The 18,727-nt window shown below is 43.8% G+C and overlaps 1 protein-coding gene across 2 annotated transcripts in view; it reads right to left on the bottom strand.

Annotated features, from left to right (window-relative positions):
- Positions 1-776: 776 nt before the first annotated feature.
- rassf1 (Ras association domain family member 1) overlaps positions 777-18,727 on the bottom strand; it is a 32,798-nt gene continuing 14,847 nt past the window's right edge. Inside the window, exons 1-5 of one of the 2 annotated variants that reach the window (XM_036534061.1) lie at positions 13,501-13,954; positions 3,805-3,909; positions 3,336-3,624; positions 2,578-2,693; positions 778-2,055 (exon numbers count right to left, since the gene is read on the bottom strand). In XM_036534061.1, coding sequence (XP_036389954.1) covers positions 1,909-2,055; positions 2,578-2,693; positions 3,336-3,624; positions 3,805-3,909; positions 13,501-13,659 — 816 coding nt within the window. In that variant the 5' untranslated portion in view covers positions 13,660-13,954 and the 3' untranslated portion in view covers positions 778-1,908. Of the gene's footprint in view, positions 2,056-2,577; positions 2,694-3,335; positions 3,625-3,804; positions 3,910-13,500; positions 13,955-18,727 lie in introns of those variants that run through there. The other variant, XM_036534060.1, reaches the window with a different exon arrangement.

Below are 18,727 nucleotides of genomic sequence, written 5' to 3'. Positions count from 1 at the left end.
TGAATTATTACGTTCTCAGATGTGCCTGTGTTTAAGTGGTCAGCGTATCCAAATGTGTTGAAGCAAACAACTTGTTAACAGTAGGGGGCAGACTGACTTGAAAGGACTTTCAGGCAAGTGAAATTATGATCTCCCTCGGTACGAAAATATACCGTCAAATCACAATAACCATCTGCACAATAACCAATGAGTGGATCCTTTAAAATATCCTCAATCTAAGTTGAAATGTTAGCTCCTCTATGTTAAAGACGCAATCCTACGAATAGTGTGGTTTATAACGTCCTCTATCCGCCAGATTTTTTGTCCTGTATCCCTATCAGTGCCCCCTTATACAAAATAGAAAGGTGGGTTTAGTTACTCGTAAACTTGCGTTGTTTTATAAAGGGGTTTAAACAGGCTTTCACAGTTGACGTATAGTCTTAATGTTAATGAAAAATAATGCATACCATTTTCTTTTAAACCTTACAGAAGTTTTAGGAGGTTGCAAAGTTTTGGGGAATTTCTCAGGATTCAAAACAGGATATTTTAAATACCTCATTGAAGGATTCAATTTCTCCATCTGATACAACAGTCAACCACTATTAATGGCAATCTATTGCAAGAAATGTCATTCACATGAACACCGCGTACTGAGGTATATCAGCAGTGAGGAATGCAAAGTATTCTCTTGTGTTCCATTTTATTCATAGCTAGAGAAAGTCACATATGAGTAGATGTTAGAGCATGAGATTTAGGATCTTGGGTTTGTTTGTTTGAATTGTACGTGGGGTGCTGAAGTTGCAACTTTGAGCAAGGTGTATATCCTTGTGTATATCCCCATACATGACTGACATTGCAAGCACTGCAAATTACAGGCATAACTCTCACCCAACTCAACAGAAGACAACACGTTTAGGTGGGGGAATACATTTATTGTGCACATACTCTCTAGAATTAGATCATGTATGAAAGACCTTCAAGCAGTAAGAGTTTAAAGAAGATTAGATGATGGATACTTAAGTATTTAAACTCAGACAGAGGTTGTTTTAATGAAAACAGAGGAGTCATTGACAAAGACAGTAGTGGTTGAGAGAGGGGTCTACCAGAACCAAGTAAGTGATGTACTGTGGTTCTACCCCCAAAATACAAGTTAACAGAATATTACAAAAAAATAATTAAAGTTGACAGAGAACACAGAAAGGTGAAAAAGTGTTACAGAATAAAGAGGTCAATCATTCTTCATCTTACAACCCTCTGTAAAGGAGGGAAGATGACTCAAGCCCACCCCCACCCCTTATCACACACCCCCAGAGGTAAAAAGCACCAGTTTCCAGTTTAGCAAAGTCTAGTTTCCCAGAGTGCTTCTTATGTTGTCCTGGTGACTAATGCATTAGGGTCAGACATCACATCCACACACCTGTCAATCACAGAACTCGCCAACACACTCCCAGCTCTCCTGTCACTCAAAGTCACTCCATCTCACAGAGGTACAGGGGTCAAGGGAAGTGGAGGAAAAGTTGGGGGGTTGGGGGGGCAACATTAACAACAGCAGCAGCAGCAGCAGCAATGACAACCTGACAGAACATTTTTGTGCCACTTCAGTGCAGAAAAAAAAATCTGTTTACAGGAAGTGCTGAAGGTACAACATGAGTCTGTCAGGGCTGACACAACTGGATACAGCTAGGCCTTACGTCAGGCACATTTTCTCTCTCTCTTGCGCTCGCTCGTTCTCTCACAGGAACAACTCATTCTCTCTAGGTCGAAGGCACTTCACGGTTCTCACTCTCGCTCTCAGGACTACCACCACTTTGGTGGCACCACGCCCTGTTCTCACACACTGTCAGCTGGGTTCTTTGGATTCAGGGGTGACAGGTGGCCCTCTGGTGGCCGCCAGTCAGAAGTGCGGGGTCCCCCGCCAGAGGACGCCTGTCAACCCGGGGTGCTGCCAGCCAACGCCTCCCGCATCTTGTCCCGGGCACGAGCGTAGCGCTGCACTATTTGCTTAACGTGTTCCTCCTCCTCGCGCTGCAGGATACGCAGGAAGTTGTGCAGCTCTGGGACTGTGAAGGCATCCCACTGGGGGGAGGATATAATATTGTGGAGGAAAAGGGAGAAAAAAGGAAGAACAGCTTTAAGGAAACAAGTAAATATGCAATAATGATCAAACACTGCAACTGTAGGGCATGACATTATACCATTTTCGCCTTTACTGGACTAGCAGTACCTAAAGCAATTTTTAGTCTTGTGCAACAGATATGGAAATGTATAAATGTGCTTTGTGCTACAAGGCAAAGTACCAATTATACAGAGTTGGTACACCACACCAAGGCCCGGGGAGTCATGTCAGACTTGAGTCACCGGTTTTATTCTTGGCCCTGGCAATGCTGGTGTGGGAGGATGCCAATTTATTTTTTTATCTGTTCATGTATAATTCAATTCTTCCTTTCCACAGAATTTCCAGTTGTATAATTGAGCTTAACTGGAAATCAGTCCAAAGCTGTTTTTTGGCTGTTTATATTCATGATTCTGTTTGTAGGAGACATGACAGACTTGTGTCCTCTGGTTCAACTCAGACCCATATTGTACAGCTGTACTCACATTGACCTCTCCGGTCTCATTCTCCTTCAGCACCAGGCTGAGGGCCTTCTCACTGGGCCCTGCACACAGACGCAGATGCAGCGGTCGCTCGTCATCTCCCAGCTTCCGCAGGTACACTGAGAGAGAGGGAGGGAGAGGGTTACTCTTCACACAAACACACAAAACCAGCTCCACCTTCACAGTGAACACTGAACAAGAAAGAGACTGAGAGAAAAAAAACAGGAGTTGAGTGAAAGAGAAACCAGAAAAAAGAAATAAAGGGTGAAAGACAGGCAGAAACAGGAAGCGCCTGTCTTTGCAGAAATACTGAGAGACGGATACAGGGTACATTTTACCAACACCCAGAGCCTACCACACATTGCCTACAAAGTGAGGAAAAATTCAGCTTCACACATGTACACCCAACCAACCAGAGACACAAGAGAAGCCTGAGAACCTCCTTTAGTCCCTGACAGTTTTGTTTTCAGGGCTCTGAGAAAGGGATTGTCTATACATAGATTTATAATCAGTATTTCTGCTCTGTGCAGTGTTATATGTATTAATGTGTGGGTGTATGGATATGGCAGTTGTCATTGTGTCTTAATGTGGTGCATTAGAGTGGTGTGTGAATATGGCTGGCATTTCTGTGTGTTAGCATTGTGTGTGAGCATGGCTGGTGTTGCCAGGTGTTACCGTGCTGTGTTACTATGATGTGCAAATATAGCTGGTGTTGCTTAATATTAGCACTATGTATCAGTACTGACACCACCTGGACTCACCTTGATCGTGGCGCTCGCTGCGTTCAAACAGGGCAAACTTGCGGGGGTTGTCCACCACAGTGAACTTGTTGAGCAGCGCTTCGATGACCTCACGGGCCCGGGTTCGAGAGCTGATGTGCAGGTGCTTGGCAGTGTCCTTGGGCAGGTAGAAGGAGGTGCGGCGCTTCACCCCTGTGGCCCGCCGGCCCCCCTCCTGCGGCGTGGCTGCCTTGCGGGGCGGAGGAACTGAGACGGGCCGCACCAGCTTAAAGTGGACCTTGATGAACCCAGTGTAGGAGCCATCTTTGTTCTGTATCGTGGAGGAAAAGAAGTCTTGATTACAGTGATGAAAGGAACAGAAAGACTGCATAAGCAGACTACGTCCAAAAATAATCCTTTTTGAGAATGATTTGTCTCTGTCTTGGTGTCTGATGTTGTGGGTTTGCTTGTTGAGTGTATGCAATGAGTCTGAATCTGTGTTTTCACTCACCAGGGCCATGAAGAGGTTGCTGTTGATCTGAGCATTGTACTCCTTCACCTTCTGCTCAATCTCACTGTGAGAAAGCTCCTGTTTGCCCCACTCAATCTGCTCATCCTGCGCCAGAGAGACAGAGGAGATTATGGTTATCCAGCAGTCTGCTTGCTCTTAATTGAGCAGGTCATTCACAGGCTCATTCAGGTGAAACTGAACCAGCCCAACACAATAAACCTTCTTAAGTCTTGTAATACAATGTTTGCCAGAGCAGGCATCTAGCACATATTGAGGAGACCTGATTAAACTGGCAATTCAAACAATGACTATGAAAGCTCAAATAAACTTGGCAGGAACAATCTATCAGCCTGCCACACGGGGTCAGTAGACAGCCTTCCTTTGACAGCAGTGGGAGCACTGCATCGATGCATCCTGGTGCTTTTTTTTTTTTTTTTTTTTTTAAACAGGCCTTTGTATTGTTATAATTCATTCGTTACCCAAAAACAGAGAAGCCATTGACAGTAACATCACATCAGTAGCTTTCATTCTGCAACTGCACTTACAGAGGGTCGGGCTCATGATCAGTCAATTTATGCACTCTTGTTACTTAGCTGATGTGTTAATGACTTTACTTTGAGTCATCTCATATTCCACCCTCAAGTCTAATGGCTGCAAACGTCATCAATAATGACCCACAGCCCTCTGAATCCCCATTTATCCTGTTTCATTCTGTGCCGCAGGGCACAGCGGTTAAAAAGGAAGCAAATGAGCCATAAGGTCAGCCTTGCTCAGAGTGACTTGCAGTACACATAAACCGCAGCCCTTTACCTCAGCTGCCTACATTGTGCTGGAAGCACTGAAAAGCTGAATAATAATGCCCTTTGGGAATAGAGTAGTGTAATACTCAGCTCATGAGCTGCACACATGTATGTATACATACACCATATCAGACTATATATTCAGGAAAACTCCACAGAAACACAAAATTTGTAAGAAATACAGTAGAACAGCTTGGAAGCACGGTGCATTCATTTGTAATACCACCCTTATAACCTCCTGAGGAATGCCTAGAAAACATATTTTAAACCGATCTAGCAGTATGTTATGTTCTCCCAGCAGAATAGCAAATATTCCCACTCTGTCTCTGGGATATGTATCTATGATCCTCTTTTCTTGGGACCTTGTTTATTTCTTCAGCCCAATTTAAAATCTGCATGACTTCCACAAGTCCCCGAAGACACAGCGTGATTATGTGCACTAGAAATAGATAAGAATGTACTGAAAGGAAATATGCACACTGGTCCTTTTTTTGGAGCATTAGGGTTTCTCAAGCAGTGACAGTAGTGCACACACACACTCACATGGAAAGGTTAGAGTCTACACGTGTGTGTGAGCAGGCTATGTTTATTGAGTTAGATCTGAGAGGAACCACATGGAAGAAGAATAATGTCACACAGAAAATGGCTTTGAGGCTGAAGCTCGGCCCACACCTCAGCACTGAGGTCCATTATACAGCGCTGGAGTGAAGCCAAAGCCTCCCAGCTGAGAAACCTCCAGAAAGGTTTGGTTTGACACAGTGCTCAGCCTGGGGGCGGCTTGAACTTCATACACGAACACAAAACCGTCATTGTGCCACAGACCAGCCTGGTCTCTCGGCCCTACCTAATGGCACAGATGTGCGGGGCCCTCAGGGTGCAGAGAGGCATCTCGTGACAGTCTAGTCATGTGTTCCAAGCTAAACTAGGCTCACGGTGCTCAGACTCACGTGATAAACGCCGCCTTCATGAAGGAATCCTCACCCTTCCATATGTTTAACAGTGTGTACGTTAAAAGGTGTAACAGCTACTGGACAATTCCCAGCACCCCATAAAACAGGCCTACCCAACAAGATAGACTTATGCTGATCACTGTGTGGCATTTTCAGGTGTACCGTCATAGCACACGAATGGAAAAAAAGCACTAGTCATACTGTCTCAGTTTTAATTAGAAACTGACTTCCTGGGACTATTGTTCTGGGAGGAAACGGCAGAGCTTTAGTTTAATCTGTGTGGCTCTGAGGGTTTATTCGGGGCAAGCCGCAGGCATTGTCCCAGCTGGGGGGGGGGCGGCAGGGGCAGTTGGTTTGGGGGGCTGTGGGGGGTGGGTGACAGACCTCCCCCGGGGGTCTGCATGTGACCCTTCCCGTTGAGTTTAATTTGGAGTGCTGGGAGAGGGGTCTGCTTGAGCTGCGATACAGCACTTATCGCATGAGCAGCCGTGTCGCCCATCAACCACCAGATTAATGCTGTCGGTCATCGGGCGAGAAGCCCCCTTTTTCACACTCTTTACAAGCGTGCTGTAGGGAGTGGGGCCTCATTCAATAACTGCCCTCGGGAACCGCGTGTGCGTTTTATTAAATTTCTCAACAGGAGGGAGACAGACTCTGGCTGGGTCCCCATTCATCAATGTCCTCCGTTGTGGGGGACAATTTATACCCTGGGGAGGGAAACCTGTTAACGCGATGGAAACCTCTATCAGAGATCGAAAAACAGAAGATGAAAAAAAAATACCGTACATGAAACTTGGTTTATAGCCCCTGGAGCCACCACTGTCCATCAAGTTCATCATCTTGAACCATGAAAACGCAGCGAGTTTAAAACTTCAGAGCTGTCACTGTGCCCACTTTCAGGGGTTTGACAGGGTTTTAAAAAGAAAAGACAATGCGAACATTCATCTCTTCTGGAACATTCATTTGCTGAATGGAGCAATATTTTAACACCCACATGCAGACAATGCCGGTCCTGCTGCGGGGCCAGATTTCATTTTTACGATTGTGTGGATGGACGGCCTTTCAGCAGGGAGCAGAGAGGTCAGGGCTCTCCTTTTCGTATCTGATCCCAGCGCAGCAGCCGCGCACATTCTAGCGACTCAAACACAAGTCCCCCCCGCCCCCCGAGCTGCCCCAACACACCGCGGGGAGCAGAGAACGAACGGGGCCTGAACTGTGACACAGCACACCGAGCCGTATACATCGCAGCGTGACAGCACAGCACACAGTCGCCTGGGGTCCTTGTAAATGCCTGACAGAGACAGCACAGCTGCTGACTGGCAGTGCAGACACACTGTTTCAAGGGGAAATGTTTTTATGGCTGAGGCCTGTACAGACAGTCTGCTGTTTCCCCCCCTTCCTGAACACATGTGCACCTCTTGTCATGGGGGATAATGGGGGATGGTGGTATAGCAGGGGCATTTGTTGATTTATAATCCAATCCAGGGTAATTACATCAGCTGTGAAAAAGCATACTGTACATTAGAATGTAACACAACTAAAAAAGTACACTTTCAGAGGCCAGAGCCACTGTGGAGCAGACACACTCTCTGTTAAATTGTTTATCAAATGACTAAAGACTTCAACAACAACAATAGTAAACTATTAGAAAGTTCCTTTGTCAGCAAGTTAATAGATGTCAAAGGAGAGTTTTACTAGCTTACCAGTAATACAGTAAATGCTTGAAAAAGACTGGGTTTAAAACAGGAACACGGGGTGGGGGGTTCTAGATGGGGGGACAGGGGGGGTTAGCAGGTTTTGTAGATGATGAATCCAGGTTGAATCATTCCATATTTTAATGAACCTAACAGCAGATCATTTTCTGGAAATAGATATTTATTCTCCAGACTTTTCCCTGTAGTTTGCCCCTCATCTTGTTAAAGTCATATGATTCACTGACTGAGTGTGCCTTGTGGCAGACGTGACAACTGGTCGTTGTTCCTAGTTCCTGTTCACTAGCTAACTTAATTACATATCTAGAGTAAAGACACGGGGATGGATGTCTGCCTGGATAGTTCTGCGCAGAGCAAAAAGACTGGAGAAGCGATCGGAACCGTAAACACTTGCAGTTCCTCATTTCTACAATTCTATTTTTCTAATGTCTCATTTTCAACAATAGAAAATTCTGTCATCTAACAACCAATTATAGCCACTTCCCTTGCTTCTCTGACCCGTGTATTATTAAAATGGCTGAAGGCTCAGGCCTTCAAAACAACTCTCCAATGCGAATGTCCCTATAAAAAACTTCCTCTGCACTTAAAATAGAGGTCCTTTGTTACTTCAAAGTACATTTGTTATTCCTCCCCATCTAGAGTTGACTTTCCCTATGTTGGTCCTTCTATCTAACCCAAATCCATTTGCAGTGTACACAGCAGATATGTCACAATGCTCCATTACAGCAATTGAGTTATGACAGAGCAGGTATCAGAGCATTTACAAATAGAGCAACATTTCAGTTTACAATTTCATCTACTATTAAGAATGTCATACTCGGACTGAGTGAGACATGAGATGGAGTTGGCAACACCTTACGATCACTGTGCTTTAGATGAACTGCTGGAAAGAGAGGTTTGGACCAGACATGGTTGCACAAGGAAATGCAACATCAACAGAACACCTCCCTGCTACCGTCATTAGGCCCTAGTTATTTTCTTCCCTCTACATCTGATCTGGAATCAGCCTACCCAACGATCACTATATTTTCTGCCATTATGTTAAAACAGCTGAAACTGACTCAGGGTTAATGCTTGAGGATATAAGTTATCAACAACCTGTCCCAATGATCACAGTAAAACAGATCTCCTAGTCACAGTCTACAGGAACACACCAGCCTGGGTCTTCAGTGTCTTGGGAAATATTCATGAAGGGCTTGCCCTGAAGCAGCTGGGTACACAACTGTAAAATGTATCCCATGTCTGCGGGGTCTCATTTTCACTGGCTTATCATAGCCCTGCTGTTTATTAGGGTTTAACCAGACTAGTGCATAGTTATGTGTAGCACGATTCTGAATATAAACACATGCGCTGAAATGGATTGATTGCTTTAAGGTCAAACTTTTAGTCACTTTAAAGACCAATTCTTTACTGGAATAGGATGGAGCAGTCCATCATATAATTTTTATGTTTGCCTGAATCTTATCTATCGCTAACAGCCATCTTGCCTCACACAGCAGTCTAAATGCTGGCATTGTCCACTGTACTGACTTCCTGTCTCGCCCTCCACCTACCACCAGCTCCCACCCCCATTCCTCTCTTTAGCCCCACTGACTTTCCCACAGTGGAGCTGAACTCCCTGTTGCATCAGACTGCACACTTCCTGTCGACACGGCTTAACAGAAAACTATGACGTCAGTGCCATCCAATCGGATTCTTCGGCTCCTCCCCACTGCGAAACAGGAGGTGCCATGCCAAACAGAGCAGTTCTCCGCCAAGTCTGTGGTTGCTTTGGTCTGCATTCCACAGCTCTATGTTCATGTAAAAATAGCTGCTCAGATAGACTCTCTCTCGCCACACCAGAGACAACTACAATGCCTCCCTCTGTCTCACCAGCACTTCTCCCAGAAGAGCCAAGCCTGAGACACACACATATACAGTGGAAACGGTTTAACGGTCACACTGCACTTTCTGCCCATCCGTTACATGATTTTGGATAAGAACCCCTCTGTAAAATCTGGTATATACACCTTTTCTGGGCATATTCTAGGCTGGTTAAAAAGGACACTGACTAATTCATCAGAATGTTTCTATGACTTGTGCTTGAACAATACAGTATACTACACTATACAGTAACTATACAGTAAATTTGACAGCATGCAGCATCACCAACATTCACAGCTTTGAGAAGGGGAAATCTGTACTGATTTATGAGGGGTATTGGTTACATTGCAGAAGTTATCCTTTGCAGTTTGGTGTGTGGACCATTGTGCACCCCATAATGCAACAACCACAAAATTAAAATGATACCTCCTGGAATGTAACCAAAAGTCCCCATAAATTATTCTTATGGAAAAAAACAAGCTTCAACCATGGAAAATAAGCAGAGATGGCCATTCACTATTCCATGCAGAGATGATTCCACATTTCACTACTCTGCTGAAACCTTACAAAAGGACAGAGGTCAGGGATAGCTACGTGTCCCTTCCCAGGCCCAGGACAAAGCCTGGCCTCTCTCCAACTGCACCGCCCAGTCAGGTGGAGCAGACCAACAGGGTGGACCTTCACTTCCTTCCCCTGGCCTTGGCCCTTTCTCCTCCAGCCCTGACCAGCAGGAACACGAGGAAGGCCAGCTTTTCCTGAGGAACAGGAGAGGAAATCCACCAAAGAAAAGTGTTCCTTTCATACAGAACAAATCTGTCCTGTCATGTGCACCACACACACACAAGCATGCATTGAGCTACATTTATGCTTTGGTCTATAACGCAAGCCAGTCTTTATTGCGTCCTGATAATTTCCACACAGAACAGCATCTCTTTACTCTCGGTTTTATTAGTAGCATTAGTTTTATTATTTTAACAGCAAGTACCAACACTTTATGTCAAAAATGGAATTATTCCCAGCTGAATAAACACACTTGACAGTGAGGCTAATTCGAGGCAGTAGGCAAAATCAGTAAAGCCAGCACTTTTAATGGCTGCTCTCAGTATAACTGGGAGCTTTCAGAAAGGCTGGCTTCCGGAACAGAAAAATAAATAAACTGAGCTTTTTTCCCCAAAATGTCACACAGTTGGACACTACATGACATACGATAGCAATCACTGTAAAGTACATTATTGTCTATTTGTACAGTAATTCACAACAGCCCTATTTCTATTTGATTTGAAGTGAAACTGTATAATGTGTCGAATATCACAAACCACTGCCACACACCATCATGTGTTTGTACATGAACAGTGATAAAGTCTTCACCGATGCTACATTCATTACTGCTGTTTTAAGTGAAGACAACTTCTGAGTTTTATACTAAAAACTTGTTATACATGCAGAAGACTACCTTTACACCACAAACATGACATTACCAGCATTTCATTCATCTATTACTCATGTTGCTCCTGTAAAGGGTGAATGAATATAGCAGCTGTCTCAGCGAGTTACTAGGAAGTGGGCCCAGTTCAATAGGCTAATGTTGAGCAACGGTTTTAATGGTGCAGATGGGAGGAGGTGCCCATTATTGGGAGCTGAAAGGAGTACATGTTAACTAGTGCTGGATGTCATACAGTGCTTGGGCTGGGAAGGGGGGTCAATTACTATGTTTGTAGAGACACGGGCAGTGACAGAGCATGCAGTCACATGCAAAACTGTCCATTTGACTGCCATTTAAGAGGAGTGCGAATTTTTCTTGAAACGAGAAATAAATTGAAAAAATAGCATTATAATGAAAAGTTAAACCAGAATTTTGAAGAGTGTCGATGTTTGGGTGTTTTCCTGTAAGACAGACAGGATACGGTCTCAAGGCAGAGAGGAAGTGAAGAGGTAAACTTTCTGCGTGTGTCAACAGTGAGTGAGGACAGAAGGGACACAGGTGCGCACGTCCTCTCAGTACCCAACGGACCTCTGGAAATGAAATGCGGACACCAGCCAAGACAAAAACGACAGAGGCCCTGCCACAGGAAACAGGCTGCAGGAAACAAGGGTGTTCCATCAGACAGGCCCTGGACCAGCTGGACAATGTAGCTGGATTATATAATCATGTATGTGTATATACAGTTCATATTAAAATAGGACCGTCACACACAAAGCACAGCCATGTTTCCTTTATTTGTAAGCAAAACACCTGAAGTTTGGGCAAACTGAAATTGAAATGTGACATGCTCACAAGTGTGAAAGTTCTTTTCTTCCATTTTCACCCAAATGCTGCTGAGAACTGTGGATCTCGTTGTGAATATTTCTTCAAATCTCACGCAGCGCGCTCACAAACACTTGCACCGTGCACTCTGCAACCTTCAGCAATGTATTCAGCTGCACCAGCACAGAGTGAAGTTAAGATGGATGCTGCTGCAATTTACACGACAATAAATATCCGGAGCTCACAGATCAATATCCAATCAGATGGCTGAGAGGGGCTAATTGCCTCTTTAAACCATACAGATGGAGACTTCATGATGAAGGGCCTTATCAGAACACCATATATTCTATTTCAAAGTTACATGCGATGATGGGCCACATACATGTAATCAAATCATATTCATGTTTTCTGATGATGAATGCGACAATAATTGTGTAAGTCTTCTAACCAAGGAGTAAAGGAACTGCTACCCACTTTACTGTGGCATATTATTCAAGTTATTTTGCCATCACTCCACAAGGTAACTGGAGCATGTCCTTGGCTTGGGGGGTTTGGTGGTGTAAAAAGATATACTTGGATTCTCACTTCAGGATCAGAGGCAATACTGATATTCTTCCTTGCTGACTCTCCTCCCCCAGAGCATCACCCAGAATGTGGGGGTCATTCGTCACTCAGTAACAAACTCAGGGGAGCACATGCTCACCAAAATGACATGCTTAACCAAAGCAGTCACACTGATTACATTATGCTCGCACGTGCCCACCACTCTGCAAAATGATATGCAGCGGATGGGAGCCTCAATCTGTACAGACAGTCTAGACTGCCAAGTAATAAAATTGCAGCTTTGTATTATTCAGCTGTCCCCTTCAACACAATGGAGCAAAATTAAGTTTCCTCCCTGGTCAGTGCCCTCTAATAGGCATTTGATCAGCCAGGGTCTTTGCACAATAAATGCTCTTTCATAAATGCATTCGGGGGGTAATGTGTCAGGAACAAAAAACTTGTGCCATGTGTTCAGATCCCTCCGGTTATTAAAAAAAAAAAAAAAAAAAAAAAAAACCCGTCCTATGGTGTGTCATTCGTGAATAATGGTGAGATCAAGCAATTAGAAGAGTAAACCAAACCATGATTCATCCTTCAGTGATTGTGCAACAGTGCGCTTAAACCTGACTCATTTCCTAAACACAAGTTTGGGGTTAAGAAAACATCTCCGATCACTGACCCACAAAGTTCCACTGAAAAATGTAACTGACAAAAGCTGTTGGTGAGTGCCCTACCTCCAACTCCAAATGTGTGTGCGCGTGTGTATGTGTTTGTGTTTAGTATTATGACATTATCTCTACCAACATTCCCAACAAAAGCAAAAGGCTAAGAAAACATGAAATGCACAAGGTCTGAAGCCATAAATGTTCATTAATTAGAACTGAGAATATCTAAGAAACTGAACTGAAAATGAGCATGCCTGATTTTTAATAACTTCAATTGCATTTTATATATAATTTATGTATAAATCGTATAATTTAGTTTATCCTATATTCAGAACATGTTGCAAGATGGGACCCCCCTTTAAACCATACCCTTTTGTATTATATTCAGAGCTATACTCAAAAACATTAAATAAATAATGAAAACTGAAGATAGGAAGAGACAGTCTGTGAACGTGAATTTATTACTTTTTATAAAGCATATATACCATGCACTGTGGACTATTATCTGTGGGATCAAAGAGAAGAGCTGTGAGCTAATATTGATGCAAATTGGCTGTGCACAGAAAAAGGTAACTTTTGTTCATCATGAAGTATGATGTAAATTAGGGAAATTAATCGCTTGAATAGTCTGAGTGGGAAATTATATACAGTCCCCTCCCCCGAAGGCAATAACAGCTGTTGGCGTAAATACAGAATCATTGCATTCGGTTTATTTTCACTTTCCGTTTTGCCCAGAATTTTATATACTTTACTCAAACATATCTTACAACCTTTCTTATCTATAGGTTCATTTATGCTGTTGTGTGCGGGCACCGGAACCACTTAAATATCAAAGGAGTAAATTTCAGATAAATACAGTGTCTACCATATTTATGTATGTATTCATCCGTTTTATTTTATTACTGTCGGCTGTCTCACCTTTTCTTTCCTGGGCTTGCGGATGAACGATGTGCGCGCAGTGAAGTACTGCTCGAATTCGCAGTCCGAGTCTTCCTGGCTACAGTAACCGCTGCTAGTCGTGCTGCCCCACGTCATCTCGAAAGAAGGGGTCTGATCCTCGCAGCCGCCGTCACTCATTGCCTGTGTATCCACTCGTAACTAGGTAGCTAACCGGCTGGTAACTTTCTTTAAGTTATAGCAGGGTAGCTATAGACGGTATCTATCCTAGCGGGTTATTTACTATACAAATGACTGTCCTACGAATCTCGTAAATTAATATCTGTAGGACCAACGTTTTAAGAGGTTCGTCAACCAACAAATAACAAAACCTATCTGCTGTATATACCAAAAAGTTTTTTAAACTGACAACGTATTCTCTGTTCCGACCTTCCTACACTTTCACATTAACCGAATTCTCCCTGTGCCCACGTTGGAGTCCAGCTAATTGTGGTAAGGATGTGGTCTTCTGGTCCCACCTCTGCTCCTCCCTCGCTGCCCCTCCCTGGCCGTTAAGATTAGAAAATACACAGCTCAGGGAGGCCCCTCCCTGATTGGCTGCAGAAGGAAATTCCAACTCCCCAATGACATCACACCCCTCCCTTTTCCTGTCCGCTGAAAATGAACCAGCGGGAGACATTTAACCCCATCGTGACCATTCACAAGGAAAAGCACACTAAATGTAACATGCTACTTACTAAAAATGTCTATATCGATAGCAACACTCTATTAAGGACGGTATTTCCTCGACTCGGCATTTCCAAAGAAATACATTTTAAGAGGCCAAGGAACACAGTAACAACGAATGAAAATGTATGCTTGAACACCTCTGATCTGAAAATTTACAGGAGATGCCATGCGGGAGTCACAAATAATGTACTTAAATAGGACATGGAAACTTTGACATGGATGTTTATGGCTTCAACAGAGAGATAATAACCACTTCAATACGAAAGCTGGGTGGACTGGAAATACAGAGACTGGAGACAAATTTGGCACACAAGCTCATTTTCCACATGGGGTGGAAAGGAAACACAGTATTTACCAAATTTAATTAGTCACATATGTTCCTTATACAGGCTGCAGGATGTATACACACATGTGCCTTTGTAAAGCTGTTGTACCAAAGGCAAAAACATTCCCTTCACTCAGTACTCAAACAAACCACAAACCACAAAGAGACAGCACAATGTGCATCTTTAGAATGACTTAGGAGTCATGTGAGTAGAGCCACTTACAGCTATGCCCTGCTGCCATTTTATGGAACTTGGAAGTTTTAGCAATGTAGAAGTAGGCTTGATTGAGGTGTGGCAGGCAACACAGGTTTGATCTCCATCCGAATATGTCCATGTCATCCCTAACCTCACATCCTGTCTCACCTCTACGCTTCACTGAAAACAAGCATCTCAAATTGTAAAGGAAGCTGATGGAGACCCACCACCCAACCACCATCAGCGGAAAGATTACAGTCACAAGTCTTAGAACAATACTTGTGTATGTCCTTTATATATACACTATATATATGTGGCCAAAAGTATGTGGACACCTGACCATCACACCTGTATGAGCTTATTGGACATTCCATTCCAAAACCATGGGCATTCATATGGAGCTACAAAGTTGGAAGCATACAATTGTCTAAAATGTCTTTGCATGCTGTAGCATTAATGTTATCCTTCACTGGAACTAAGAGGCCTAGCCCAAACCCTGAAAAACAGCCCCAGACCATTATCCCTCCTCCAACTTTACAGTAGGCACTGTGCATTCCGGTAGGTAGTGCTCTCCTGGCATCTGCCAAACCCAGATTTGTCCATCAGACTGCCAGATAGTGAAGCATGATTCATCACTGCAGAGAACGCGTTTCCACTGCTCCAGAGTCCAGTGGCAGAGTGCTTTGCACCACTCCAGCCATCGCTTGGCATTGCGCATAGTGATGTTGGGCTTGTGTGCAGCTGCTCGGCCATGGAAACCTATTGCATGAGGCTCCAGACAGACAGTTCTTGCGCTGATGTTGCAGCCAGAGACAGTTTGAGTGATTCAACAGAGAATAAGTGGTTTTTACGTGTTACGCGCTTCAGCACTTGGGGGCCCTGCTCTGTAAGTTTGCGTGGTCTACTGCTTCGTGGCTGAGCTGTTGTTGTTCCTAGATACTTCCACTTGACAATAATAACACTTACAGTTGACCAGGGGAGATCTAGCGGGGCATGCATTTCGCAAACTGACTTGTAGCAAAGATGGCATCCTATGACAGTGCCATGTTTAAAGTCACTGAGCTCTCCAGTACGATCCATTCTACTTCTAAGCTTTGTCTATGGAGATTGCAAGGCTATGTGCTTGATTTTATGCACCTGTTAACAATCGGTGTGGCTGAAACACCTGAACTCAATAATTAGGAGGGGGTGTCCACATACTTTTGGCCATATAAGTGTACATAAAAAACACATTTTTTCTATTGTCCATGATCATTTTTCTTGACTATCTATACTAACCCATACGTGGTACTCTTCAAATAAAGGAAGAACGCAATACAAGTATATGGTACACATGTTGGAATGATGATGATCATCTATGGAAATGTTACTTCAAATGACATTAACAGAATAAGAAAAGGACATGCACAGTCATATCCAAACCAACTTAAAGCTGTTAGAAGTATCAATAGAGAAAAATAATAGAAAATAATAGCCCACCAGATAATGGACCTTCAAGGACCATCTGTGAAAAAGAGGTATTGAAAAACCATAACACCCACACTGTGCCTCATTAGAGTACAACTGACTATCTTTACCATTCCAATGAAGCAACTCCTTAGGTGTAAAAAAAAAAATCTGTGACACATTAGCATTATGGAGGTCAAACCTGTTCCTACACATCTCAGTCATACAACCATTCTCATTCAGTGAACCCAAGAATTCCTGCACTAGGAATCCTTGCTTTACTGGACACTATTTGCATGCTTTGTAAACAGTCCTACTCTGGATGATTTATAACAGGCACTGTAATTCATTTAGAGCAGCTCTGTGTTTCATTTGGTGAAGACATTCAGCTTAAATGCCACTCAGTGTTCAACTGCAGATTTGAACCCATGACCTACATGCATGTCTGGAGTATTGAGTGTAACAGTCTGACTGCCACTCTACACAGCTACCCTTATTCTCAGCTCCTGACAAGCGGTTCTGTAGTCAAAAATAAGCATTAGCTCATTTCCCTGGACTGCAAGTTTCTAACTCCATATAGTTCACTACCTCACAACCTCTCTCTAACCCTCAGGACTCTAAAGCAAAACAATGCTGAGATCTCCTCTCCAGAACAGATCTACAAGGATTGGAACTGAGACATCACTAAACATATCTCAGTTAACGCTCAGCTGAACAACACACCCAGATGTGAAGCAGTGCTTGGTGATCACAACAACATGTGATATAGTATCAAATGCCCTGCTCTGAAAACCATTATAGGCAAAGCCATGTGTTATTATGGGGTTGTGGTACAAGTTGTGGTAGGGTTATGAGACAGACTTTAATATTACACCAAGGCTAACAGTTTAGAGGGCAAGTCCAAAACCAAGACAGTGGCTTTGGCCAGAAACTAGAAGAAAGATCTAACCCATCAGAGCACAACATCAAGACTGAAAAACAGTTGTGCTCAAAGTTTATGTTTATAAAGTATAGCATATTAATGACACCGAGATAGACTAAGACCAATATAAATAAATAAGAGAGTGAGATCGATTAACTGGCCTTGTTTTCAAAATCAAGACAAAACTGGTCTTGACACCGCTGGTGTAACACACTATGACATGATCATCAATGAAGGCTACACCACAGGAGCATCTGGGTAAGTAAGTATTTTTTTCACACACTCAGTTGCCTGTGATCATGGTCAAGCAATGGCTCATCACACAGAAAGCCCACATTCAAGCCTGGGTTTCTGCCACTCATCTGCATCACTTGAGTGCTGGTGAAAACCCCTGGCTTCATGGCCATTGAGGATGTCCATAATATCTTGGCCCAAAGTTAAGTTTTTCTTTCACACTAGAGGGGTGTTACAGCAACTGAGTCTGTGTTAGCTGCCTCCCTTTGTCCCCGGTCTGACCTGCAGTCCTCTATTAGTGCAGTTCCTTTCATGTTGCTAGGCTACCCCCGCCCCATTTTACTCCCCCCACCCCTTCCCCCTCTCTATTTCCCCAAAGTGGTATTGCTGGAAGCTCTTAAATTGTGTCCAGCCCTGGCATAGCATGAATAGGTAGGTAATAAAATCCAGACTCTTTGTACAGATGGTACATAGAGACACGCGACTCCCCCAGCCCTTAACCCTGATCCCAGGAGACAATCGGGGGTCACCACTTCAATGATCTTCCTCCTCCAACTCCACATGACACAATGAGGAGACCCCCTGTTCCGTCGCAGTTTGTGAAAGCTGACAGCATGGGTTTATTACCCGTGCAAATGGCTGTAATTGCACCTGTATAGTCCACATAAGTACATTACAATACCAACATTGATTTGCTCACCTGGGGACCCCATGAACATACTTTCATACATTGTAGTGGCTTTGCTTCAGCAATGGTGCTGTACAACTCACCAGTACTGTCTCCCTTCTTACATAAAATACTGGATGATATGGCCTCTTTGACAGTCAACAACATATTGCCACATATATTATGCATACACTGAACATAATGTTCACATCTAAATCATTGAAATGTCCTCTCAATTCCATTGTTGAAGTGAAAGTGAAGTGAAACTGAAGTGCAATGAACGGCTGTCCGATATATCACACTACATACAGCTCCCAACAGTCTGAAAACATCTCTCCAATCATGTGCCACTTGCAGAAAAACGAGTACAATCAGATTTTCTCATTTGGAGAGACTAAAGTGGGTCAGCATATTTTTCTGAGGCTTTGCAATGCCTCCGTCTCTCCCAGAGAACAGGCACTAATGAATAACGAGGCAGTGAATAATGAATGATCAAAGGCAGAACTGAAGGGCACTAATGCATCTGCCAGCAGGCTGGGTGAGGCAGAGGGGCAAAGGGGCGATGGAGGAAGAGTGATCGAAGGTGACAGCACAGGCAGGCCCATGCCAGACTCTGGACACCAGGGGACTGGGCACGTCAACCCAGCTCACAGATGCTGTGCCCTAAATTGGGCAGAAAGGGAGTTCAGACTGGGCACCACATCAGACAAATACATAGCAGCAGGTTTC

The sequence above is a fragment of the Megalops cyprinoides genome, chromosome 7 (genome assembly GCF_013368585.1).
Source record: "Megalops cyprinoides isolate fMegCyp1 chromosome 7, fMegCyp1.pri, whole genome shotgun sequence".
NCBI classification, from domain to species: domain Eukaryota; kingdom Metazoa; phylum Chordata; class Actinopteri; order Elopiformes; family Megalopidae; genus Megalops; species Megalops cyprinoides.
The sequence above is the reverse complement of the archived record's forward strand: the minus strand, read 5'-3'. Positions and strand labels throughout refer to the sequence as shown.